The 22,373-nt window shown below is 33.7% G+C and overlaps 1 protein-coding gene across 8 annotated transcripts in view; it reads right to left on the bottom strand.

Annotated features, from left to right (window-relative positions):
• Window positions 1-22,373, bottom strand: part of RapGAP1 (Rap GTPase activating protein 1) — a 383,574-nt gene that overhangs the window by 95,107 nt on the left and 266,094 nt on the right. Inside the window, exon 1 of one of the 8 annotated variants that reach the window (XM_073088866.1) lies at window positions 13,584-13,703. The exons of the other annotated variants lie outside the window; for them this stretch is intronic. Coding sequence (XP_072944967.1) covers window positions 13,584-13,586 — 3 coding nt within the window. The 5' untranslated portion in view covers window positions 13,587-13,703. Of the gene's footprint in view, window positions 1-13,583; window positions 13,704-22,373 lie in introns of those variants that run through there. 8 annotated transcript variants of the gene reach the window in all.

The following is a 22,373-nucleotide window of genomic DNA, read 5'->3' as shown; positions in this document are numbered from 1 at the left end:
TGAAAAAGAATCCGTATTTACTATTCAGCCTATTTTGATACAAATGTACCTACCTAAATAAAAATAAAAATATGCACTCCAATTCACTAGTATGAAACTACACATAGATTTTGTGAATTAAAACCTGTTTGTTGTTTAATTTCCCAAAAGAAAAACGTGAAAGAAAAATAGATAACTTTTTTTCGTAACTTACATAATAAATATTAGTTGTTATTTTGTTACCGAGAAAAGTATGTAAGTATGATTATTTAACTAATATGTCAATATCTCATTTTCTCTACAAATTTAAGTACAGAACTGCATTGAAATAAAAAAAATATTTCATAAACACGACGGCAAATAAAAAGAAGTTCCTTTTAAAATAAATATAACTAAAAATAATAAAATTTTGTTGAACAAGTTCATTAATTTAGACATTGCTCGATTTAAGCGTCTGTAGACAATCTCGTTTAGTACGATGTCGCAAAAATGGGCGCTTTTGTGAGATGCAGATGTCATACTTATTGTCTTAGCAGACAACGAATAAACGATTTGTTATACGACTTAAAATTATTTTCAAACAAAAATGAAAGGTTTCAAAGGTGATATAATATTTCGATTGCAACTGTCTTAATTGGCCTCCGATTATTACAATGATATCAACCGATTCTGTGTTCTGCTTTGATGGATTGGATGAGAAGAAACATATGAGGCATATCAAATTAGTTCACAGAGATGTCAACGCATCTTTTGCCTTTTCTCAGATAGGACTTAATTAGTATTCCAAGCAGATTACAGACCTCAATGACAAAATACTATCAGATGAAGTGCATGCTCGATTGCTATAATCTCATACATAAAGTTTACTTCAAATCATGAACGACCTAAAATTGATTATTTAGATGAAAAGGTTTCATTATCACCGTCGCTATTTTGTGTTTAAATTATTTTAAATTGCCGTTCAAAATAACTGAGCCCTACCTTCAATCTATTAACAACTCACCGCTCCGCTAAACATTGCGATAGCGCGGATAAACGCATACGGCTATTTAAACTGGCAAATAGGGATGGCGATCTGAGATCGATTAATAAAAGAATCGAGCTTTTGGGCCAAAAATATCGATTATTTGAATCGATCTCTAGTAATGATACGATTCAGTGAATCTTTATATCCTAGAAAAACGCATTTCGATTTTTCTGAAGTTGATTGAGTAATAACAATTGTGTTATAGGCATTGTTTGCTGAAGAATACGTATTTCATGATTATTTGGTCCTGACGACCTTTTTTCGCCTAGCTACGCCCTGAAAATATCGAAGATCTATTTTCAGAAAATCGACTCCTAAAGCCTTGATTTTTTTGTGAATCGATTTATCGCACTTCGATTCGAATAGATTCAAGAATCGCCAAAAATTTTCGGAAAGAATCACCATCCCTACTGGCAAATCTGCTTAAAAGATTATAGAGCGTAGCGCATTGCCACTAAGTTGTATTATAATTTTACATCGCATGATACATCTTTATTACTGACTGCATAAGATTAAACAGGGTGCAACTCTCGCACGAATAGGAAAGCATTTAGAGTTTCGTACCCGTTTAAGGTTAAAAACAGAACTCTATTAATGAGCCTATTAATGATATAATCTATCTGTCTGTCATAATATGGTTCTACCCCTTGAATTGTAATAAATATACACTGAATTTTTACAGTGTGTACTGTTGTGGCCTCTACCAATACTAAAAAAAGTTAAAAATATAAAGGGGTCCCCACTCCCATACCCATATAAAATACCGATATTTTCGCCTTTTTTCGTTATATTTGTTTAACCGTAATAGGAAGAAAATTTAAATTTTCATGAATTTACTACTAAGATATCCTCAATAACATCATTAACAAATACAAAAAAAGGTTATACGGAATCCTCAGTGTGAGTTCGACTTACTTTACAAATTATGATTACACTGTTTCAACGCTCTCTTTGGTAGTAAGGTCTCTTAACGCTGTCTCATTTACTTCTCTAACAATGAATGAGATAGAGCATTTCGCGCCAGTGAAATAATTCTTTTTGCAGCAAATATTAAAAGTCCTTGTTTGAAACACTTGTACAAACAAAAATACTGATAACGTAATATAGGTACTCGTATAAAAATATTTTTATCGACAACACACTGCTATCAGTTACTATAATGTATGTCGAATATAATAAACAATCTTAGATTAAAATAATCTGGGCAATTCATTGTTTATTAGCAGATAGATAAACAGATTTAGTTTTATAAGAATGAATGGATTTAGTTGAATGTCATAAATGACAAAACATTAGCGAAAACACCTATAAGAAATAATAGAAGACTGCAAAATGTTAATTATTTTTCGCATTTAATGGCTACGGCATGTTTTCACTTGCATAAAATGCAACATATCGTTAACATTGGAGACTGGTTTAAATTCTAAATGTTTCTTTTTAGATTTCTCTTTAAATCATTTTAACGTAATGGAGAATTTTCATAATAAGTAATTTCAATTTAAAGTATTACCAATGAATTCTAAAGTTAATTGCTGTAAGTAATTCTTTCATAAAATCGCTAAAAGACATCTAAATTGTATACCCGCGCCGTTGTAAATCGTTATTACTAAACTTGTTGTTAAGACTTTATCGTGAGCTAAAATCCCCTTCAAGAAAGACGGTCCCAATGGAACAAACTCATTCAATTAAGCCTGTAGCATATTCCATATTTCATAACATAAAGTATTCCAACTTGTGCTGTTTCTCGCGAATCATTTAGTAGACGTGTATTATTAATAGCTAGTGCACTAACTAACAAGTTCAAGTTGATAACTTGAATGTTATAATTAATTCTTAATTACGACTGTTGTTGGCCGTAGATTGTTATTTATTAATCTATTAGATATTACCGGAGATATATGTGTTCATTAAGATACTTTCTATTTATGAGAGGGAAGTGTAAGAATAGATAGAATGTAATGTTGCAATTTGTGAAGTTCCGTTGGAAACAAGCCTATTGTTAGGTGAAGTGATAGTACTCTTCTGGGTTTATGGCGTTACCACCACTTATTACTGTTTTTAACAGTGGAATATGTACCTATGCTGTATTGAAATTTAAATTTTATAAATACATATTTAATAACCAGGGTAAATTTATAATGTACGCTTTGATATGGCCTTAGGTCACAAAGAAGCGACGTGTGACACTGATAAATCGAAGACGCAAAGCATTTCTTATCTCCGTAGAAAACACTCCATTCCTCGTGTATGAAAATTATTGAAAGATCTTAAAAAAAAACACTTTTCTATTGTCCCCGACCGCTGTCCCTTCCCTTTGGTCTAGGATTGCGTAAGATTGAACGGTCACACGTTAGGCATTTCGACTTGAGTACTTTACTCACGTAAAGGCATTTCAGTACAGGATGTTTATATCTCTCCGATTCCCTGAAATATTGGGGCGTTTGCTTCGCTACGTGCGAAGTTTTTATTTATAACGTATTGGGAACTTCAATGTTCTTTCCGTAATACAGATATGTTCATAAATATTGAAAAAGATAACGACTGATATTATATAAAACGCTATCGTGCAGACTATTTATATCAGGTCAAAGGCCTTTATCAGTGACATTTTCGTTTTACACAATGTTACGGCCAATCACCCTTGTTAGCTTAAAGGTCACTAACCCGACTATAAAGGAAAATCCTTAAAGATATCCTTTGTTAATATTAGGCACCTCACATTTATTATTAGTTTGTAATTCCCTACTCTATATTTATGTTATATACTTAAAAACAATTATGTAATCCACTAATAATAATTAATTAGTAACAAAATGTTACTTCAAGGAATATTTTTGGTACAAAGTTTTTAAGATATTAAATCAGAAAATAATCTAGAAGTAGATATAAGAATTTACATATGTCTCTGTGTCTGTATGTGTGCTACCCACCAACTTATTTTTTATATCGATCGATACCTAAAAATATTGTTTTACCCCTTATAAATCTTAGAACACCACGAATTTCAAAAACACTTCTTCAGCCAGTGATGCATAGGCAAAAGGGTCTTCTTAAATATGTTGTCACCGAAAATATTTTCTCTCGTTTCCCCTGGACCACTATTGTCTTTTACCTCTATCTCATACATATTAATAAGATTCACGCCTATCCTAAACAACTCTAGAGACTTATGAGGGTCTCCAGATTTATGGTGGGTTAGAATCTGATGCGCGAAGCCAGTAGCGCCATCTATCCTCCAAAGGTTCGCTGACAAGGGTCACTCATAATATTGCACCTAGACTTGGCATTTCCACGCAATCTTGCTGACACCTCATACATATTAATGAGGCTCGAACTCCGAAGAATATGGAAGAATTGCGCACATCTCTAGATTTAGTCGGATTACCCGGAGGTCGTTGAATTACAATCCCGTATTAACATCTTAGGGCCTTTAACCTTAAGTGTGGCCTAGCATTCGATGTTAGTTTCAGGATTATCCTGTAAAATGACAATGAAGTTTTGTGATGCAATTTTCGTATTTGTTATAGAAGAAACTATTACACAATACTTTTACTTCTCAAACTATATATAACGGTATTCCTCAAGTTGTATAGGAAAAGATATAATAAACAACTAATAACATATAGGAGAAAAGCCGTCAGATCATCTATGTGTACGAACAACAGAATGATGGTGTTTACTTAGGAGGGCTAAGGGATTCTCAAAACAGATAAGCATACTCATTGTGACAAGACATTCTGACCTGATAACTGACTTATATCCTATTACAATAATCCTTTAAAAAGATTTACGATTTCAGATTTTCACACGAATATTCTAACATCTCTAATCCCTGGCGTATTTAATACTTTAAACCTCTTTTCATTAGAATATCTAGTTACAATATCTAGGTCAAATGTTCAACCAATAAATCCAGGTTTATCAGCAGAACTAATAAAATATAATAGGAAACGGCAATATTCATTATTAACCCACGTTGATGTCAAGACTCTTGACACAGTTTCTGAAATCAATAACACTGTTGATATAAGTGGATAGAGTTATTTCAACTATTTTTATTGTGAATTGTCATTATGACTTGTCATTCAATGTTAGAAAATTTAGATAATGATGCCCATGAAACACTTGCTTTTCACTTCTATGATGAGACCCATATTCAAACATAATTTTAAAAAAGTTTAACGCCATCTACACATGATAAGGCTCACGAAACTAAAACAGCAAAGAAACTAATATTCTTTTTTTAATCTTTTTTTAGTTTATCAAAAAGTAACTGACAGTTTGAAATAATTATACACTACTTTTCATATTTATGTCAATTAAAAAGCGCGGAAAATCTTAGTGTAAGTTTTAACTTTTTAAAACAATTAGTATGTATTCCTCTTTCATTTAACTCTGTATTTTTCCAAGCAAAACTACTTTTTATCAACTTCGTTCAGAGTATTTGCTTATTTAGGTATTATAGTAATCGATATACAAATGAAAATAACTGAAACGAATCGAAAATCTCACAGGAACCTATTATTTTTTGGCGATATGAATAGATAAAATGCATAGTATTCCATGCGTGATAAATACTTACAATTTCGAAGCGATATGGTAGAACGAAATGATTAAATTACAACCACAACATGCGCCATTATATCTTACTTCTATTAAATTTTCGTGACTACGCACAGTAGCTGTGATTTTAGTGTTATTTTCAACATAGAAAATCGACCTACATATAAAATTACAAAATTAGGCAAGGTACTAATAAGTCTTTATTATTTCCAAGCATGAACAACATACATAGGACCTTAACTAAAATAAGGCTGTAGGAGTAGACAGACAATATTTAAAGTACAGGTTTTATTTGCTAGCGAATATAAGATTAAATAAACACAGTTATTTTTAAATTATCTCGTCATTTTAATTTTATCATCATTAATAATACTTTTTTTTCATATTTAAACTAACGATAAGGCAGATGGGTTATCTGGTAGAAAGCAGTCACCGTCGCCTATGGACATTTGCAAAATGCTTTGAAGGAGAACTCTTTTTACACCCCTCTTAAAGAGCCCGATGCCATAGTCCTGAGGGAATACCTCAGGAGGAAGTTCATTCCACATTTAGCATGTACGCGGTAAAAATGACCGTGGAAAACGAACTTACTTGTAAACCATTCTCTACGTCATTAATACGTATATAAATGTAATATATTTTATAGATTAGAATGCTGATGAAATTATAGTGGATTGAAGAATTGAAAAAATCTTAAACGGCATCTGAATAACAGTAGTATTAACACCTGGGAAGGCAATATTTTAACGCAACAGATGTTTTAGGTTATATATACTCATGTTACAAGTAAGTTGTGTACACGCACTTCTAGTCTCAACACCACTCATACAAAAAGAACTAATAATAATCACTTCACAAAACAAATCGCACTAAGACATCAAAGGTCTCGATAAAAAAGACCTACAGGCATTCAATCAGCTAATAGCTTTGCAAATCAAAGGAGGTGCTGGCACGATTGCGCCATAAAGTCTGTTAGACAATGTTTTTGCTCACACTAACTATTAGGTACTTGTCACATCGTAGACGATAAACGAGTAAAGTACACTCATAAAATAATAAAATAATTATAATCGCTAAAATTAATTAATCGTTTTTTTCGGTTACAATCTACTACAGTTTTAAAAATACTGGCAAAATATAACAAATGTATATCAACAATTGTCTCTCCTTTTAAATAAGGAAGCGAAACCTTGTATAGGAGTATGACTCGGAATCCGATTGATAGAGACTACCGTTAGAGATCAATGATAATAACTTTGTCGCTAAGTTTGCACCGCCACAAGCCTAAATGATAGCTACCGGTACGGACTGCCTAACTTATTCACTAAAACATGAAAATACTCAACAATATTACAAACTCAGTTGTACTCGTAATTTGAGTGATCGATAACCAATTACCAGACAGTTTTCATTTGAGATATTTTTGCATTAGAGTTTCGTACTTTTTGTGACTGTTGATTTTGTCCCTAAGCGAGAAAACTGATCCGTGATACTCGCTGACAGTGAGACACGTGTCTTAAGAAGCTATTACGATACGTAATTGTCAGTTGTGTGACTCAGGCGAACTAAGAGCAAGGCCATGAGAAGTTTTCACCGGCATTCGTGGGCGCGTTGAAAGAATTGTTATTGAACGTACGTGAAATTATTTCAAGTTAATGTACATTACTTGAATGTATAAAGTAGTGCAAGCTTAGTAATTGAAACTCAGCTTCTTAATTGGGGTCTATTGTTCGATTCCATGCACGTATGATTTTTTAACTTTTGTGCAAATTCGGGATTAATTATTCTTGATATAGAAGCAAAGGATAACATAGTGAGGAAATAGTTATCAAGGGCATCTGAAGTCGACTAATTCGAACTTAGCCACTGATTCGCTATAAGAGGAGACCCGTGCCGAGCAGTGGGACAGTAATGGGTTAACTTGTACGACGAGATTAGTTGGATATTACTATAACTGTATCAAAAATTTAGATCACTTATTATCATGATCAAAAATGCTACAGTAATGTATACATATAAATTAAATAACTGTGCCAAAAACGGTCTTTTTGCTTTATTTTTTCTAAATATGCTAATGCTTACTTGTATAAATTTAAATAAACGTTAGGTGTAATTATATCATTATGAATTTTATTAATTATACTCTTATTTCATTTGTTAGTTTATCTTGGAAAACTGTTATAATCCTCATGCGGTTAAAGTCCGTTAGCTTAGTTAGATTAACAGTGAATTTGAGCAAAACATTTGTTCGGTGAAATGATGTGATAATTTACATGTAATACATGTATTTATAGCTAAAAGTTACCTTAACTTAATATATATTGAACTTGAGTTAAACACTGTCATAAAACAAGATTTGTAATGGAAATATACTGGCAATAAAAATAATGACGAGTTAAATTAAAATAGGACTTTTTAATTTTTAAATTTGTCACCGGACATATTTATGTAAGTTGTGCAGTCATTAACGTATATAATAAAGCTTGAAAGTGAATCTTAATTTTAAAATGTTTTAAGTATATACTGATAAAAACTGTGTATATACATAACGTAGTAATTATTTAAAAGATTTTATTGGTATTGGTTCTGTAATTAACTAGCATAATGCGCGCGCGACACTTAACTACCTGAAAATCTTATATATAAAATTCTCGTGTCACAATGTTAGTTACCGTACTCCTCCGAAACGGCTTACCGATTTTCACCCAATTTTATATGCACATTCAGTAGGTCTGAGAATCGGCTAGTATCTATTTTTCATAGCCCTAAGTGATAAGGGCTGTTCACCTTTAACATTTTTTTTATTTATATGGCAACACAACGTTGGCCGGGACAGCTAGTACATTAATACGTTTCTAGAAACGCGCCAAAATTATAACTCCAAAAACACATCGACAATAAGTTAAGAACACGAGACCATTAGAACATAAGATAGTTAATGACGTAATTGAATTGACCTTCGCCCGATGGCATGACGGAAACAAATCCGTGGCCATGTTTTTATTTTAAGAAATAACCGTAACTAACGCAATAAACTGCACGTTTTGAATTTTTGTATATACAACTATATGTGAAAAAAACAGTAGGTTTAAGTTATGAGTACAGGTTAAGCAGAACGAATCTACTACCTCAATATTGAATTTTATGGGAATTATTTGGAGATTTTAAGTTAGCAACCGGTTGAAATAGCTTCAATACGAAAGTAACAATTTATCTGCTTGTAATATACTATTATACTCGTACCACATTATCGTATGAAATCCTACTGACAACTCATTACATACAGAGAGATCTATTATCATTTGTGTATCTGCTAACCTCTAATAGTCAGGATCTTACTGAACAATAATAAAACAACGATAAAGAAGATATTTAGTTTTCGAAAAGTGACCCAATGAGTCAATCTCCTTTATGCAATCACAAGTCAAGGTCGATTTCTGGTATTTCTTAGACCCTTATCCGTGAGTAATTCGATTGTCAGCTGACCAAAACTTTTTAACATCGTCATCAGTTTCTGCAACAGGAAATGTATGTAGATCTTTTTGTATTTCAATCAGTTACAGCCTTTAAAAAGTTATCTCTGTTTACGTATGGATGAATTTATTACTAAAATATTGCAGTAAACTAACAAAGCTTTTATTAAAACTAATCTTACGTTCTTAATATCTCAATGAAACATAATTATACTGTTACAAACCACATAACTTATTAACAGTTAACACGTTCATCGAACTAATAATCCTCTTAACCTGATTAATATTAGAAGCGAGCGAGCAAGATTTTAAGCACGATATTAGAAATTTTCCCTAATAGGAAGCAGAATCCATTCTACGTAGTTTCAGATTCAAATCCCATTTAAATCAGCCGCCTTGTTATCGTACAAGATCGCGAAACGCCATAAGAGAATGTAAATCAACGAGCCTGTACGGACGTCGAATCATAAATAAACTGTAACACCTTTAACGGAACGGAAGATCGTTCGTGCGGTGAAAATGTGTGTACCATGAAAATTACTTATCAATTTCTAGATTGTTCTGCGTAATTCAGTATCTGCTCTGGTTACACGTTATATTGCGTGTGTTCGTATTGGCTCTAACTATCAACTAATCGACTGGTTTACGTTATCTAAGTTAGTAGCTGGAAAGTTTATCGACGTTGCATGAATTTTTCTTTTTCCTTAGCCTAAATGAAGTTTTACACAAATCACGGTAGACTGATTGTCGTTTCCAACTAATACTAAGCAGTGTAAAACGCTTTTGTTACCTGTTTTGAAGGGAGTAATGGAGAGACACTTACACTAAGCATTTCAACTTAGTCCCCAAGGGCAGTACCTGAGTCTTGAAAATATTGTCTCAAATTTCAGGTAAGATCCAAATCCTTTCTGGGGTTGATGTTTAGGATTTATGGCCAGTAAAGACTACTTAAAATCCGGTGGACTACACCTTTTAATTTTAATTTTATATCTAAGTAGCAGACGAGCATATAGTCCACCAGACATCTGTAATCATCACCGGTTAATATTAAATTCCTACCTGAAGTCTGCCACAATTGAGCCTTTAGTCTTGAGTACTAAGTTTATTACAGTGTATGTGATATTGTATATATGTATAGTTAGAGACACATGTTAATGCGCTTCAAAACAAGGCGCAAGTCAACCGTATTTGGGCCTTATGTTTAGAGCATAAAGATCATTCAACCGGCCATTGTGGTGATGTTGTAAAACTGTCATTCCAGGTTAATTCTGGAGCATGTTTGAAGGAATCGCGCCGCGGTTAAAGCTCCCATGGGCCATTTTACATGTGTGTGTGTACACATTTAGAAATCGACTCGTAGACGTAAATAAAATAGTTTTAAGCAATTTATCATTGTGTTGATAACCAGATAACGTAGAATTCGATTCAAATTTGTGCAAATAGATCTTAATAGAAATTAAGCGATGTAATTAATCATTATGTTTCGTAATCAAAGAACAAATTTAAGAGTTACAAATAATTTTAGAATTCAATTACTTAGTTTAGTTAGACTTTTTTCATAATTTTTGGGCTATTTCTTGACGGTATAATTTACTTAAAAAAACTGAAAATAAATAAATATAGTCGCGAATAACCCAGCGTCATATATCCAAATCAACGCAAACCGTTGTATTTTGACGTAAAATGTGTCAATTTTCAAGCATAACGTTGTATTTCACGACGAATATTCATAATCGTCAATGCAATAAATCTTGCTTGATAAACTTACCCCATTATTCATAAAGTCACTCTGTAGTTCCAATCGACTTACCTGTAAAAATAAAAATACAAATTAGTTTGAATATATTATGTACTTTATCTGACAACGTTGAAAGAGGGAAGAAACTAAAGAATTGGGTAAGCACGGTATCTACCACCGCCACATCTAAATCAATGTTTTACGAGGTTTTCGAATTTCGTTCTCAAGAGTATAACATTTCATCTGTGGTTATTTCAGACAACAATCTTATTTGGGATTGATTATTGATCCTTAGACGGGAGTAGGCTCTTGAGGAAAGGGTTAGTTTCGTTTGTTGCTACAAAAATTGTACAGTTTAACACCCATTTACATAACGCTACTACCAAAACAATTACATTTATCCGAGTCCCAAAAAATGCAATCCATTCACCGCAACAAAGCAACCGTTAAAATGACATAACCCATAAAACAAAATTTACGGATCTAATAAAGCTTAAGAGCGTAAACAGAATGATCCCCGAAGGGCCCAGTTCCCACCGTAAAACAAACACTTGTAGCATTAGGGATGGCGATCTGAGATCGGTTAATCGAATCGATCCTTTGGGCCAAAAAATCGATATTTTTTAACCATCTCCAGTAATAGATCGATTCAATGATCGATGAAAGATCGATTCAATCGATTCAATGAATCGATCTTTCATTCTAGAAAATCGAAAGTCGATCTTTTTGAAGTTGGTTGAATCTGTTGTAGATATTTTTGATGACGGATATATATTTCAGTGCTTGTTTGGTCCTGGAGAGCCTTTTTTCGCTGTCTTGGCCCTTTGTAGCCGAAAAGATCGAAGATCGTTTTTTAGGAAACCGATTCTTTGGGCCTCGATCTTTTTGTGTACTGATTTATTGCACTTCGATTCAAATCGATATTTTTGAGAAAGAATCGCCATCCCTATGTAGCGTAATCTCCCGTCACGGGCTCTCGACACCTCGTAAACTGCGATATTATAGGTCCTACAAAATGCAGGGCCCTTGCGAAACCGGAACAAAGTGTTGTAACAAAAACAATAGACATGCACATGTTGGAGTGCATGTGAAATTTTTATACTTTGTAGTCGTATCGTGTTTGTAATCGTTCGTTAAAAGTTACAACATGTTTATCATGTGTTTTAAGAATAACAAAACGTAAATGTACAACATAAAATATGTAGGTTTATCTAAATTACAATAATGTTTTTTTTTAAATACAAATACATTGAAATTATTAGGTAGAAGTATGTGTGGCGGTGGTTGGTACCTCCAAAGTCGAATCACAACGGGTTCTACCACCACCAGGACGTCATAGTGAAATAATAATTGTTTCCACCATTTTAAGTCATATAGTACTTATGATGTACAAATCTACTCGTATTTTTACAACTTCAAAATTGTTAAAAATACCTCCTTCTGTATTTACTTCACTATAAAAAAACTGTCAAATTCGAAAACTTTATAAGGCATTATATAAGGTTCAGTTCCTTCATTTTCCATTCAAGCTGATCCTCTATTTATCTTCCAACGCCAAACGTATAGTACATCAATGAGTCACACATTTTTACAACACAGTTTTCATACCCATCCAAAAAGGGCACTTTCCCCTTTTCGTTTTTCTTTACAACTTGTACGAAGTTCGTTTCACGTCAGTGAACACCCCGCACTTTTATTAGCATTAGCTGACTAAGCAAGTCTCTGCTATTTGCCGGGGATTACCTGTCTGTATGAATCTTGAATTTTACGACTCTATAGGAGCTCTATACCGTGGATGATAATAAAGTAGAGTCGACGTGTCGAACTCTACGACGGTGCAACTGTATTTGTTTGTATACGGCTGTAGGTTTCTTTAATAATAATATATTTACAGAACATAGACATTTAGTACCAAAGATAACAAGATTCGTATTTTTTTGATTTTACGATTAAATCAGACACATAGATATTATTATATTTAAAAGGAAGATTTATTTTTAAAATTTAAGAATCATTAAGGTAAATGAGAAATGAACGGTGTCTCTTGTATAACACTTCATTTTCTTCTGCTTATTGACATCAAAGTAATCACAATCTTTAAAACATCTGTGTTAAGTGTGGCTTATCCAAATAGCTTATTAACTTAAAAACACATTCAATAAGTCAGGAATAAATAGCATTCCGGCTTATAACAGTGGCCTCGTCTTACCGGTACTGACAGTTGTAAGTAGTTACTGACGTGACGTATGTAAATATTATTACATTCGACCTTCACACCTCGATACGATGTATGGATGCGATTAACGCAACTAACGTCATGTTGTGTAATGTAATTAATGGTAATACTGATTTAATTGATGAATGTAGACTGATTTGTATATCCGTCAACAGAGATTCGATCCATTCAAAGGTTCACATCCGTTCAAAATATCTCCATTTCATCTAATTATAGATTCGAAGAAACAATTGTTTAATGTTTTTAGGGACAGGTTGTACAAAACCTACGTACTTCTACCAGTTGTCAAATCATTCATTCTTCAAGTTACATATATTGGTCATTGCAGAAATGTTCGAAAAATAACAGGTAATTATAGATTTCGTGTAAATAAACTTTCAGATACGAACCAATACCAAGTTTGAAAATATTGGTACAAAATTTAAACCAACATACAAGACCAAATCAAAAGAAGAATTACCACTCAGCAATATTTGTCTTATTGAGATACTAGTAGCATCTGTACATGCTGATTCGTCTAAAAAATTATGTAGTTATCATTTAAAATCATATGGTGAAGAGGCTTACCATGTACAATCGCTGATAGATCCACTAGACTACTAGAGCAAGACGCATAAAATCCATTGATAAAAATTGCAATACTAATCCAGTTCACCAATCTCACGCCATTCTTCAAAGAGCGATCCGCGCATACTATAATTTGTTTTGCATGACTGAGGTTAAACTAAAGTGGGTTTCACATTGGAAAGCGTTGCCATGGACAACGCTAATTGTGGAGAAACATCTCGCGTTTGGTTTACTAAATCACGATTTGCATAAATGTACGAGTTAAGCACGGTAGCTTTACTTTTACGTGTAATCCACGCTTTCTTAGAAAGTTTGAAGAATTTAACGAGGGACGATTCTCGTAATCATGATTTGTGAGTTTGTTTTGCTTACAGCAAAAATATATGGTTTAATTTTTTTTGTTCTGCTTTGTTGTTAAATTTGTTATGTAAATAAAAATGGAGGTATAGTCCACATGTAAATAAATAAATACAATTGTACAGTTCCTTCTAAATGACGAACGCTAGTCACTTTCGCGATATTAAAACATAAAATCTTTGAAGTATTTAGTTTTACTTCGTTACTCAATTTAACTGAACCAAACCGAAACCTTAAGAAAGTAATACAAGCCACATTTTACTTGAAGAGAAACGAAAGGGGTAGTTTAAGAGGCGGTTGAGATGAACAGAGCCGCTAGCGAATTTCGTGCTGTAGAATGTAAATGTATGTTTGAACGTATGCCTATGTATGCTTGCCTACACACACCTGTAGGGTATTCGTTTCCTTATTTTTATATACAATATTGTTTATTACATCGTCATGCTCATCAATCCGTCATTGTATGACTGAGTTTAGATCCTTCTAGAAGGAAAATGTTTTAGTATTCTTGTTAAATGCGATGCGATCAAGAAATCTCATGATCTTATGCAGATTTTCTCACCGTATTTTCCTTTAACCGACAATGAATTTCTAATAAGCACGTATTCAAAGAAACATTACAAGCATTAAAAACTCGAATGTGGCAGAAATTGTGAAACTTAATCGACCATAAAATCGTGAGTAAATCGATTTATCTCCCGTTATAGCGATACATACATGCCCATTGTGAAAATCTTGCGAATGGAGTAAGTGCTAAGAAATAAACCTAATTGGTAGCCTATAAAACGAACGCGTTTTGTAACTAACAGTATTTATATAAAGTTCTGTAGTACCGAGAGAGTAGTTAAGATAACAAAATGCACTAGTTAAATGGGTTACGTGTGAACCATTAAACTTTTTAGTAAAACTGCAACTGAGTACTTTCTTCGAGAAGTTCCGAGCGTTCTGGATTTAACGAACATTTTATGTAACTGTTTTAACAATGTTTTTAAAATTCGAATAGAATTTTATTTTATAACATTGTACTCTTACTTTACTGGGAATATTACAATTGTATTTTTATGTTTCTTGGTTTTATGGTTTAAGCTATTGTTACTCCTCTTAGGTGTCATAAAATTAAGGACCAACTTGCAAATGTAAGCAAATCTAAGTACACTTATTCTATCTGTCGTGATTAATTTTTAATTCAGTTGTAATAGTAATAGTCCTTTACCCTAATAAGTGATACCCTTATGTGATACAAATAAGGACAATCAAATCGCTGCAGCAAATTATGTATCAACAAGAACTCTTTACTATTCATCTTCAAAAATAATACAAAACTATTTCAAAGTAAATTTATTTTGTTATTTTGTTACAACAAAATCATTGTGTCTATTCCTTTTGGTACACTGAGATACAACCTCTCAATGTCAACGGACATCAAAGTTCTCTAATACCCTTGAAAGCGTAAAGCAATATGAGCACAAAGGACTTCCGAACTGCTGGTCTAAGCTTGTATCGCTTTGTTTAAAGTTTGATTGTAGCAGTTCTGTTCGGAACGTAAAACTTGAAACTTTCGACGGATTTTGAACTCGGGAAGGGGGAACAGAAATAAATTGTTGTTTCAATACCTCTTAGCGTAACTCGAAAGCAAACTTTGGAGAAAGTGCACGTATATCGAAAAGACATTATGTCATGTTGAAAGCATAAAATTGCTTATAACACCGTAAATGGTACTTACTGAATCGACAGTCATTTGTAGTTTATGCGCTATTGCCTTCGAAAAATTGATGTTAGATGCGATGATACATGAATTCATAATTTAATGGAAAGTGCCCGACACTACAAATAAAGGTAGTTGTAGATACCCTTCGTGATTTCACTTTGTAAGCATCCCATCCACATCTATTTCTGACTAATAAGAACAGTGTTAAGCACTACCATGTTTTAATATGAAGGGCCCTTCATATTAAAACATGGTAGTGCTACTACCGTTACCTCAACGGTATTCCACCTTGATCCTCAGGGGTAACAACCACTGCAAGTGATTTGTGGTGAACCTCAGATTCAAATGGTCAGATGGTCCTACTTATATCAGGTGACTGCACGCATAAAAATATAACAATATTAAAAAACAAAGTAAGTGTTGTTTTAAAAATAATGAACTTTTTATCTGCTTCAAATTTAATTTTATTCTCAACATCAAAATCTAAAAGTTAAAGAGCATTTGACATAAATTTCATGATATGCATAAACATTTAGGTCACTAGGTTAATGATATCAGATACCTAACGATCTATATAGTTTAAAGGTTCTATGGTGTTAAGTGACCACTTCAGATCAACAGCTGTAGATATCTCCGACTAACCTCAAATAAGACTAATATGTTACTGAAGATGCGGCCTACATACGTTGTCACCTCCAAGTGTAATGTTCTATTTATGTTTCTAATACCAATATTTTCAACCATAAATATCTTATTTTTAAATCTGTAATTTTTAAAGGTAGAATCCCTTCCTGTTTAATTAACTACAGATGACTACAGATTCTCAGCAGCAGTCGAGCAGCGTTACCAATGATGTATTTAGTATTCACTACATAGTCTTTTTTATAATATTGAAGTAGGAAGCGAACATGTGTTTACCTGATGACAAGTAATCACTGCCGTTTATAGCAATCTAATAGCAACTCCACATGAAACACGATTTCTATATTAAGTAATTTACAGATTACCACTCCCAAGGACTCAACATGGACGTCTCATATGTATGTCAACCATTCGTAAAGTACTTCAATTCCGTAATGAAAATCTCAAAAATACATCACATCAGTGAACCAATTCATCAATATTAAACAACTCTAAGACTGGAGTAGTTTAATATGAATGAGGCAACCCTTTTAAGATCACACGTGGCGCATTCAAATGGCCTCCAGTAGCAACAGTTACACTTATTCAGAACACTACAAGTACTGCTTCTTATTGAGCAGGAGAATCGTGCCCGCTAATAATGTTTTCAGCTACACGGCAGCTAATTCGCTACGGCATTTCCTTACGAGTAGCGAAGATGCATGCGAGTTAGCACGCACTACTTGACAGAATTTGTATGGTGTTTAGAAGCGTGACAGAATGTGTTTGTTTTGTATCTCGTTAAAACTATTCCGAGATTTTAAGTACGTAACTATGTTGCCGAAAATGTAAATAGAAAAGACGTATGCGTTTTTGATTTTTGTAAAAGAATTCTGACTGTATGTTACACTTTTGAAAACCACTGCCATTTCCTTTCATGTTGAATGAAATCTACACACTAGAGTTTTTCATATTTTTAAGACTTTGGTTTTTTTTTATTCTTTTATGTTCTTCATATAAAAGTTAATAATATATATTTAGCGTAGCTGCTTATGGACAGTGTAATGTTAAGAGACTATGTACTTATGTTCTATGAAACATTAATGGGCGATGACGTAGAACCATTTTAGTAATTCAATAGGAAAACTTACACCTTCGCTTGTCTAGAATTGTAATTAATCGGACATTTACAATTCTTAGAATCGTCAATAGACGTGACTGTGTACTTATAACTAAAAGCATCTTATATGCCATAAAAGTACCAATTCAAGGAATTAAAGAGTCCGTTGCATCTAACGACAGCCCGTCAATCAATCAATATTCGATTTTAAACCATATAACATTAGGATCACGTGACGTGTCGTCGTGTATTGAATCGGCAATACTTCCTACCATTGAAGGAGTGTCGGCTAGACTCGTGATGACGTCTTTAGAAATTTTAAATCAAAGTGAATTGGAGAAATATCTAATCAATAAATGTGACTACTAGGAATACTAGGAATAGAATATTTGTTGAAAGAACTTTCTATCACTGCCAACTAGTGCCTTATCTAATTTTAGTTATATCCAAACTTATAAATCTAAAACTTTCGTCAAACACTTAAGTTTTCTACCATATCTTACGATAAAAGCATTTTTTTGAGTAGGTAGTAAGTAATTAGGCGATATCTTAGTAGAGATAGCGGACTCTACCTTTATAATACCAAACTAAAGGATGATAACAGCGCAGCATTAGTGCCGCATACAAATTACCCAAAAATACTACCATCTTTAAACGAGCTTACAGAAATATTATTTTCCTCTGTTCCACTAACATTTGAAACGTTCATCTCTCAACGTTAATAGCACTAAGTGCTATGAGGTAATAAAGAAGAAAAAATCTGCCACAGAACGTAACCGGTTTTGCAAGACAACTAAATCTTTACTTCGACGTATTGAAGTCACTACTCAGTGCCTACTTCTTTGTCCTTTTATGATTCTTTTGAGCCAACAATGAGATCGTTACGTGACAATAATAATATACAGAACACGTAACGTTCCGGTTGAAATACAATTACATTATGACATCGCTGATCGCTCGCTAGGATGGAATTAATCTTTGTCCCTGTAGTCTCGGGAATAGAATAGGGCTACGGTATCCCCTGCATGTCGTAAGAGGCGACTAAAAGGGGCTTCCGGGGTTGCGGGTGGCAAGAGTGGGAGCTCGAACCGTCCAGCAAGCAACCCCGGGAAGGACGACGGTATGTGTGGTCGCACACCGTCGTAAACACCAGATGGTGTGGGAGGAGCCAAAAGTGCTCCCCCAGGGTAGAGCCCGATCGGGGCATTGCGCTTGGAGGACTCCGGTTGTGTTCCCTCGGAGATCCCGGAGTTCTCCAACAAGCGTTGAGGACGACCACCGGGGGGGTTTTAGTGCGGTAAAAATCCCACATAACCCGACGTCGCTCCCACGTCGTCGGGTACCTTTTGAAGGATTCCCCCTCATAAACAAAAAAAAAAGGAAGGAATTAATCTTAACAATACAACATTTACACATTTTAATTGTTATTATCGTGCCTGAAGCAGTTATGTTTTAATTTGAAGGGTGTAAAACCTTACAGGTGGTAGGAGGTTCAACTTAGTCTTCAGTTAGCCACACACGACCACTTTTCCAAGGGTTACTTCGTAAAACAATATTTTTATAGTCTTTGGGTCAGCTTATGCTACCTCTTTGGACAATGTGGAGACATCAGAGATCGTATCGTGTCTTTAAGTATAGTAGACACTGTAACCTATCAACACATACAATGCTACAATGAACATACAACGTCAACTCCAAATAACATACGAATGGTACTAATAAGAAGGAATTGAACCCAGAATCATTTGATCCGGTGATCATTATGCGACAGATCTTCAATGAACAGTATAAAATATGCAAAAATAAAGACAATATTACGCTGAACGCCATTAAAATGCGCATTTAAATATAAGCACCAACTAGAACTCTAGTGGGTATGGCCTTGGCCGTTGCATAAAATAAATACTGAGTTGGGAATGTCAACAGCCTAGATTTAAATCCATTAATGTTTTAGATAATTCACTTCACTGGTCGCTTTTATAAGCTGCCGATTTAAAAACGATGTTGATATTAATGGGTATTTTATACTAATTAAATGCAAAATATGCTGTTACCAAAGCTCTGATTCACACGGTTTTATTTATACAATTTATTTTTTGTATTTTAAGAGTTGTAAACGACATAAACTGCCTCCCGATTGGATTAAAGTCCTACTGGCCAAGCTCATGGTCACAAATGCGTCGCTTAGGACCCCTTAGGACTAAATTAAAGCGTCTCCTGTAAATATATTTTTATTACCACAACCACCAAACAATGAAATCAGAATACAGCGAAACTTGCCGCTGCTGTTTTTAAACAAAAATAGGAAGTGCTGCAGCTGAAGTTGATTGTTGAAATAAATGAAGTGTTAATAGAGCGAAAGATAAGGCCAGAATACTACGTGTTAATGAAATCGACCAAGGTTTTTGCTTTTACTTTAATAATATTTCAGTCACACTAACAAATAAACACTTAGGTATATTTCTCCAATATTTTGCTTTAATTTTAATGATAAAAACATTCAATAAATATAATAAGTATTTATTAGTTAGATATAGTAAGACAGTAAGGTGAGAAAAGTATAAAAACGCGAAACGCGACAAGCTTCCTCTTCAGTCTTCAAGGCACGTCGTATTCTCACAAGCACTAAGTACTTACATCTTTTCAGAATACCGCACAACAAACATTCTATACTTAGAACGTAGCGTCACAGTGTTAAGATCACATGTTGGCGTCGCAAGATGCTCAATGCACGTGCGTGGAAGCCAGTGCGTATGAATGAAGGCTATTGTTTCAGTACGCACTGAAAACTTTAACTGCATTCATGAATGTACTTGTATAATAATATAGGACTGATATTTTTTTATATAATATAGGAGTAGCAGACGAGCATGCAGTCCACCTGATAGTAAGTGGCTACTGCCGCCCATGGACATCTGTAATCAACCCCAGATGAGATTATATACTCCTACCTTAGGTCGGCCACAGATGCACCGCTATCCCTGAAGATTAAGCTGGAACGCCTTGGAGAAGTATGTCTCCCTTACCACACCCTTCAAGACGGAACACAGCAGCGCTTAACATTGCTGTTATTAGGCAGAAATAGGAGTATAATATAAAAATAGGTAAGATCTTTGGTGGCTGGACGGCGAAAGTTTACTACTAAAGCTTTACTTTCTGCCATGTAACAGTAATGTAAAAATGTTAAGCGCTGTTGTGTTCTGGTTTAAAAGTGCGGTTGTAAAGACGAAATTTAGATGTGTAACTCTTTTCACAACCATTCATGCTTGAAAATGACAAATAATTTGCTTAATTAAAGAAAATAATTTTTAAATGCTTTTTGACACACTCATTTGCTTTCGATTTTTGTCTATCTCTTCAGGGGCTACCCTAATCTTTTTTATAACCTCTACATTCTTGGATGACAAATCTAACACACTTATTAAATTTAGTCAATAGCCTTTTACAGACTTTACCAATAATCAATCAATCTATCCATTTTCTACTTACCAAAGATGTAAATTTGACTGTGTCTAGGAAGAAATTGTCTAATGTCTATAGATCTTTGGTTATCTCTAGTATTAAAACATCGATTTTTTTGATTTTGACAATGTTAAGTAGAAGGAAAATGTCGAATTGTCGATCTATAGAAGCAAAACATTGGATAGATTGTTTATTAATAACGGGCGGTACTAAATGACATAGTAATGAGTAATGACGGACAAAAACCCGGACAACATAATATGGATTTTATTTGTCATTTATTTACCTAGCTACTCGCCCCAATACTTTCCCCGCGACCTACATCGATTACATAGAAATAAATCGATAAACCCCACGTTTGATTTACAACGCTACAAGTAACGTCAGGGTGCAACTATAAATCATCAGCTGTCACCGTTATCTCTTAGTTTTTGTACCATTAACGCGTACATTCACCTTTTTGCGGACATAGTTACGATATTGACCACACGTGAGATTATGTGAGTTCTTATGTATGGTCTAGCAATAGGTTTGGATTCGATTCCCGGCCCGAAAGATTATGAGATTCAGTGTTTGATTTTCGGACAGATAATATAAATTAAAATTTCCAAATCGTTATCATTCGTAAATTAATTATAGATTTACTTTAAACGTCAATCACCATCCCTTCGCCGTATGATCATGGTGAAAAAAACTGTGAAAGGACCCCCACAATATCAACGTATAATTTTTATTTGTTTTCTTATAAACAACTAAGATGAGATAAAAACATTATTATTGGTTATGATTTTTTGAGACTACTTTAGACTAATTACCTGTTTTGAGTATAGAATAAACCATGTTTTACAATCCTACTTAAACCTCAAAAAGTTATCACCGATTCTCTGAAGGTAATTTGGAGATTTGGGAACAATTTCGTTTGACAAGAAAGTCTATAAGCCCACGACTATAAATTTAAATTTAAATCGTCTTCATGAATGATTTCACTGCTCCTACATACATTTTAATGTAAGTGTAAATTACTAATGTAAGTAAATGTACCGTTAGGTTGATGTCATTACAAAAACACTTAAGCATGAAACCAATTGCACGTAGGTAGGTGTCAGTAAAACAATAATGTGATTTTAATTGGATATTAATTTATTTTGCAATTTTAATAGCAATATGACTTTCTTGCTACATTGAGTATAAGTTGACAATAATTACTTCATAATGAAGTTTTAAAAAAAATCAAGTGCCGTGCTATAAAATGATTTTTACAAAAAAAAAAAGAGAAATGCAATATGCAGTCGAGGGATAGTTTTGAACTATACAAATATAGTTAGGAAGCTAACATTCTAACGTCATAGGTCTTATTCCGAGAAGTTTTGGAAAATTAATAAATACCAAGTATCCGTTAAACGGAACGTTCCGCTCGCTAGTTTAAATACAAATCTATCGACAAATCCGAGAAACATCAAACTAATCCGGTTACCACGCTACATTTGCACTGCCCCAAAATGCTCGAATATGACCGATTGCT

Source organism: Epargyreus clarus, unplaced genomic scaffold (genome assembly GCF_041222505.1).
Source record: "Epargyreus clarus isolate Ecla_fem2 unplaced genomic scaffold, WU_Ecla_fem_2.2 ptg000027l, whole genome shotgun sequence".
NCBI lineage: Eukaryota > Metazoa > Arthropoda > Insecta > Lepidoptera > Hesperiidae > Epargyreus > Epargyreus clarus.
This window is presented reverse-complemented; position numbering and strand designations above follow the sequence as displayed.